This window comes from Atta cephalotes (genome assembly GCF_000143395.1).
Source record: "Atta cephalotes unplaced genomic scaffold scaffold00074, whole genome shotgun sequence".
Taxonomy (NCBI): domain Eukaryota; kingdom Metazoa; phylum Arthropoda; class Insecta; order Hymenoptera; family Formicidae; genus Atta; species Atta cephalotes.
Genome location: NW_012130138.1, coordinates 523,714 through 530,647, shown reverse-complemented (window position 1 = coordinate 530,647; position 6,934 = coordinate 523,714). Strand labels below are relative to the sequence as shown.

Here is a 6,934-nt window from a genome sequence, read left to right as displayed (position 1 = left end):
TTTCCTTCTCCCTCGCGCGCTTGCGACACGACGTGCGACGACGGCCCTCGTCACGCTCGAGAGATCGCGATGTGTCAGCCGACTCGCGTGTATATCACTGCTCGCGAATACACCTTCTTTTCGAGGAACACGCTCGGTCGAGAGTCGGGATCGAGGTCCAGAAGTCCAGATACGACGGGGCGGCGCCCAGGTTTCGCAGAGCGCCGGAGCGAAAACGTATGATACGCGCAACGGAACGCAGAACCATCGAAACGAAACGCACACGGCACGGCACGGCACACAGGCAACGAAGGCGTGCGCGCGCGATCACTCCACGTCGCTTGCTATCGCGTCTCTCTCTCTCTTTCTCTCTCTCTCTCTCTAGTCTCTCGCGCCGCTGCCGTCTGCCGTTGGCATCGTGTCTCGTCGTGTCTGTGATCGGCCGGCGTCGACTTTCCCACCGAGTTTCCGCCGAGTTCTTTCGGTCGCCAGTGTTGCCAGATAATTTTCGTCAGGAATAACCGAATGGTGGCGCTTAAGTAGCTCAAAGTAGCCGATTTTTGAAATTGAAGTAGCCCAAAGCTAATCCAAGTTTTATATCAATTTGAATGCAAAATGTTTATTTTTAAGAGTTTTTTTATACACATTTTTATTCATGCTCATAAATATATATTATAATATATATTATAAATATATATGTATACATATATATATATATATATATATATATATTTATATATTTATTTACGTTATCGATATATGTACGTTATTGATTAATTGATTCTGCTAATTCAAGAAAAAACTATTAAATAATAAGTGTAATAACATAAAATTAAATTGCTATTATTAACTGCATTGCATAAAAAAGTAGATAAATAAATTTTTTAATCCATTTCTAAATCAACAATAAATAATAAAAAAATCATTGATTAAATATAAAATATATATAATTCACTTTTAAAACCCGTTCTTCTCTCATTTTAATACATTTGATATATTTCCCATATTTGCCATTTTAAATTCACAATAAAATTTTATTGAACCGAAAAGATATCGGTTCAAGCGAATTAAAAAAATATGCTAACATGATCTACGTCTGAATCGAGAAAGCTGATAGCCATGTTCCGAAATACACTGCCAGTACTGAAAATCTACAGTATGCATAATGTTGACTATAAATTTTTAATACGAGAGTACTAGAAGTGTAATCGGAACACGGCTTATATGTATAATGTGTATGTGTACGTGTATATATAAAAATTGGAGTAAGCCATTAAAATGATTGGAGCAGCCATTTTTTGGCTCGTGAATCAAGCATGAAGTGAGCATTATTATAGAAAGTTTGTCACTTTTGTAAAAAACTATTGGGGAAAAAAACTCTAGGCTCTCTAATGCTCATTTTCATCAATGTAGATCAACTTTAATCTCCGTTCAACTTAAAAAACTCTTCGTCTTTTTCTAATCTTTAGAACTAGAAAAAGACGAAGAGTAAGTTAAACCAAGATTAAAGTTAATCTACATTGGTAGAAGCGGGTAAGTATAGTTTAAAGTCACAGTATAATCATACCCAGCAGCGACACTGAAGTCGGCACCTTTGATGTAAGGAGCTCCGCACAATAAAAGGAATAAGGAACAGAGAACAGAGAATAAAATTTTCAACTTATCAGAAATCATGTGGAATACACACGAGAATAGATTGAAATGAATTCAGATTTTCAGAAATATTGATTCATGAATGTTAAAATGAATGTTTTTCAATTCTGAATACATTTTTATTCATTTATAGGAATTGAATGGAGCACATCTCTATGCCTTTCAATCTAAAAATAATATTAGCTTTTTCTGTGCACACAAACACAATTATGAATATTGTTCAATTCAAAATTTTGAATAGGAAATGCAGTTTTTCAATTCAATTGCATCGAATTGAATCCAATTAAATCCAATTAAATCCAAAAAAAAGTATTCGCTATTTAAAATACGCATTCGGATAGAAAATTTCAATCCATTTTAATCCATTCTCATTTGCTGGGTAATTTCTGATAGGTTTCTTGAAATTTTTCTCTGTTTTCTGTTCCTTTTATTGTGCGGAACCCCTAAGTTCTTAGGTGATAAGTCACAGGTGATTCGCCGCCATGTTGTGAAGTAAGTTATGATAGGACAGACTCTTAAATTTGAATTTCTATTAAGCTTCTATAATACGTCAACCATATTCCTAAGTGTACAAACCGATACGATGTGCACTAAAAATTGCAGAAAATCACAAAAAAGTTCATTACTGGATATTTATACTGTGTCAAAGTAGCCACATTGGCTGCGTTCAGCGGACTCAACAGTTGAATGAACGTTTTATTAATGTGTACTTTCCAACAAGCAACACAAATAATACGATGTGATACAATGGATTATTCTTGTTGTTTGTCAATGTTAAACAAAGATGACATGATCACTATGTCGCACTGTGTCGCTTGTTGGAAGGCACGATATATTTTTCCAGATCTAAAATGCTAATTGAATGATCTAAAAGAATACACCAATAAACAACGAGCGTTCACTCAACTATCGATCGCTAAGTAGCTCAATCAACTATCAGTAGCCAATTAAAAATTTTGTAGCTGCTTGGATTGCAAAACAGCCCAATCCGCTACAAGTAGCTCAATCTGGCAACATTGCGCGGCAGCGGACGCGCCCGAACGGACAATGACCTGGATCCGGCAGCCATTACCATTATTACCAACGGAGGAAATCGTTGAAACCGCTCGTCTCGACCTTCTCATCGTCGGTAGAACTCTGCTTTGACATAGAGTCTCACTACGGACCATATTTTATGACATCCCGATGATATCGATTTTACGTATACAAACGACGAAAACGTGATGTATACATCACTCTGGTAGGTAGACGCGCACTCTTTCTTATTGCGTCACGCTTGCAAATTTTTTTGCCTCTGCAAATGCGTCACTCGCGCCTGGTCATTGCGACAGACTGTATTACTTTCGCTTTACTGATGTATTCATCATACGTCGAATGTTTGCATAAAAGATTGTCGTACGATTTTTATTCAAATTTGTATATGTCTTATTAATTGAATTGAAATTGTTGAAATCAAATATCAACGATTTTATCGGTTCTCTCCCGATTCTCTCCCGCTATATCTTTATTTTATTTTTTTTTCAAAGAAATAGCGAAAACTTTCGAAATGATTTTTGTCATAATAATATCGTGGAGCTTCGGAATAAAAAATTTTAATAGCAGCTTCAAATTTTTGAATGAGCAAGAGTAAAAAGTTCTAAACAAAGCGAGCCAATCGGTTGCTCCGATATTCGCGTGGATGTCGCGTGCGAGTGTATTGATGTGAATACACGTAAAACTCATGTCCGTATTAAATCAACTCATTCCGAACATGTAACAGGACGTCACGCATTTAAGTCTCCGCGATTTCCTGCTTGACATTTACTGTGCCCAAACGGATTCTCAATATTACTATCGTGAAAAGAAAGTGGACGATGATAAATTTTATTTTTTAATATTAATTCGGATTCGCAAAAATTCATAAAATTATAGTGGTATTCATGCTCGAGATTTGGACTTTTTGGTCAACATTCTAAATTTTGGCACCTTAGTCAGAAAGTTAATTCTCATGTTCTTGGGATCGATGATATAATCTATTCCTTTTCGATTTTATGTTTAGTTGTTTTGTCATCTTTATTTTTACTTTTTGAATTTACTTTCTACAAAAATAGTGAAAACTTCAAACAAAGAACCGAAATAATTGTTAATTGAAGTATTTATATATAACTGCTCCTTGAGCATATTTGCTGTTTTTTCTAATGTTATGAATTTTTATTTTTGTTTTTATAGCTGTGTTACACTGAAGAAATGAAATTATATTAACAGAATTATTTTAATTGAAAGTAATCTTGTTAATTCAGTAACTTAATGAAACAAATATTTTTGTTTTAATAAAATTGTATATTTTTTATTAATAAAACAAATTTTAGTTTGTATAAAACAAATTTTATTTGTTTTATTAATAATTGTTATTGAATCAACAAAATTATATTTAATTAAAATAATATCGATGATACAATTCTGTTTTTTTTTTTTCAGTGTATTAAAGTATCTACATTTTTTGTTTTGAAATATGTTTAAAATTTTTAGCAAAAACGAGAAGAAAAATTTCTAGTACAGTCTAGGCGTTTCATTTGCCGCTCTTGAAATCATTTAATCCATGTTTATCAAATGTTAAATAAAAATAAATGATTGCGAGCACCAGATGGAACACAACCCTTGTATAGTAATAAAAAACAAATTTCTTGTTGCATTTGAAACACGCGTTACACAGAGAGACCTTGAGGAGATTTGTGATAATACGCGAGAATTATCAAACAAAAATATATTGCATTTTCTCACGCACATCCTATACTTATAATTAATATACAAAGTATAATCTTAAATTTGTAATTTATATAAAAATATCTAGAATTCGTTATTTATAATAATATATATATAATATTGTACCGCCTGCAGCCATATAATAAATTAATTACATATAATACAAAATTATACATATCACGTTGTTTATAAAAAAGAACTGTCATATTTCAAATGACATAAAAATTCAGAAAAGCTATGTGAAGCTCAATTCTTGCAAAGAATCTTTTCTAAATATTACGATGTCTGGAATTTTTTGTTTCTTTTGATAGATATGTAAAGATACGCTTCCATAATTATATTTAGACCTTTTTCTTGATATGATTTTATATATTAAGTGTAGTAAAAAGAAATCCATTATTTTTGCATGAAATTGAATGGAAAAATAATGGATTTCTTTTTATTACACCTAATATCTTAGGATTGGCGAATAGAAGTATAGTTGTTAATTATTTTTTCGGGAGACATATAGCATTTCTTAATTTTGTTAGACAGTCGTCAAATGTAAATACGAAGCGACAAATATTCTAAGTATCTTATTAATATTCTCTGTAGTCTTCAAGTCGATATTGTGTCGATTGTCGCCAGATTTATGCCAAAAGGGCGGGAATGGAGTCGGTATTACATGCAAAATGGGCACGTCTAAAAAATAGAAAATGCACTTTACAGTAGAAATGTATATAAATTGATTTTCTCATGAATAATTAACAAATATTTACCTTTTTGAAAAAAGGGAATATGATCATCTTCGATATGTGGATCGAACGAGTATGGTTGAAAATATCTTTGTTCTGGTCTATCATATGAATATGAGTCAAATTTTCTCAAGTAAGCTAATTTCTTTTCAATATTGACAAGTAAGGAGTACCATTTTTCAGTGTTTTTGAAATAATTGTAAAAAGTCGGATCAGGTGCGCCTAGCAAATCGAGGAGGACCAATATATCCTGTAAAAAAGTTACACAAATATTAAACAATTATAACAAGTACATAATAGTAATAAAAATATATAAATTTCAATATTTCTGAATTGACAATGTAAATACGGTATGTACCATTTTATCCAATTCAGAGAAATAAATTCCTTCACCATGAGCAGTCTTGTTATTATGCCATTGTTTAGCTAAGTGTTTAGCACCATAAATCGAATCGTTTGGACCCCATTCCTCAAACGCTTCTTCTCCATCAAAGAAAATTAACATTAAGCTAACATCTTGCTAAAAAATATAAATATAAATTTTCTAAAGTTTTATATATATGAGCTGTTAATCTTGTAAAATTTCGTGTGATTCTTACTTGTTTAGTCAAATATTTACTCATGACAGTTGCCAAATTAATTAGTTGAGCGCATGGCACAGCACTGTCTGTTGCTCCAACAAAATCCCTCTCTCTCGTATACTTGGAATCAAAATGGCAAGCCAGTGTCAAGTATCTTCTTGCATTAGGATTTAATTTTGCTATTATATTTTCAAACTTCAGTTTGCCGAATACAGGCGTGTGAGCTTGGAATACATCTGATTCGATCGTCCAACCTAGATCTTTCATCGATCTCTTGATATACTGAAAAAGAAATATATGTTTTTGCTGATTCTGTTAAAATAGATGATACTCTGACATTGAAACATTATATTTACATAGACACTTATTGTGTCTATGCTTTTTCCAAATAGAATTTCTTATACGATATTTATTAATGATGACCTAACTCATATAAATGATATTCAATTCTTACTTCAAGCTTTCACTTACAGCATTCAAATATATAAATTTATAAATGTAAGCTTATATTAATTTTTTTAAATATAAGTAGTAAAATATTTAGCTATTAAACTTTTCTCTCAGTTATTTTTAATTTAAAATATTTACATATTTATAAAACTTACATATTTATTAAAACTTGTCACATTTTTACAATTCAAAATTTTTACGAGATATTACTCCACAGTCGAGATATCTCGTAGAAAATGCGGAGTTAACGTTCTTTTGAGAATTTCGCAGAAATTGAAAAAATTTTCATTCACGCAGCTTCTTCCCATTAACTTCTTACCTCCTTCACCCTCGCATGTTCGGTAGTCCCTACGATTCTCACTATACATATGTTATCCAAAATCTCATTTATATGAGTGATATTCGTGAGGTCGGACAACGTGGCAACCTGTTCATTCGTCAACAAGCTGGCAACGTGATGGTACTAAAAATCACGTAATAATAATAACAATAATAATAATGACACTTGTCAAAAGTTGTGTTAGCCGATTGTAGATTCTGACAATTGATGACAATGGAGATTAAAAAGAGAGAGAGAGAGAGAGAAGACAGAATGAAATAGAACAGTATGATGAGCGATGAATACAGCGAGATCTTCCTTCGCAAAGATGAAAATGCAATAAAGGAAGATGCAGCGTTCATTTACGCATTACGTACTTTCTCCCTTGTAAAGGGTACTCTGTTCCTCGGGCCATCTCGTTCGGCCGCATGCGATAACGTGATAACAGCCAGGAAGAAGATGCATAGCGCTAACAT

At 32.6% G+C, this 6,934-nt stretch overlaps 1 protein-coding gene across 1 annotated transcript; it reads right to left on the bottom strand.

Moving 5' to 3' along the window:
* Window positions 1–4,861: 4,861 nt before the first annotated feature.
* Window positions 4,862–6,934, bottom strand: LOC105624171 (glutaminyl-peptide cyclotransferase). The gene is made up of 6 exons (XM_012205530.1): window positions 6,836–6,934; window positions 6,459–6,602; window positions 5,708–5,971; window positions 5,467–5,628; window positions 5,133–5,358; window positions 4,862–5,055 (listed from the first exon to the last, which is right to left on the bottom strand). Exons 1-6 carry the CDS (start codon window positions 6,932–6,934, stop codon window positions 4,901–4,903), a joined length of 1,050 nt encoding a protein of 349 aa, XP_012060920.1. The 3' UTR covers window positions 4,862–4,900.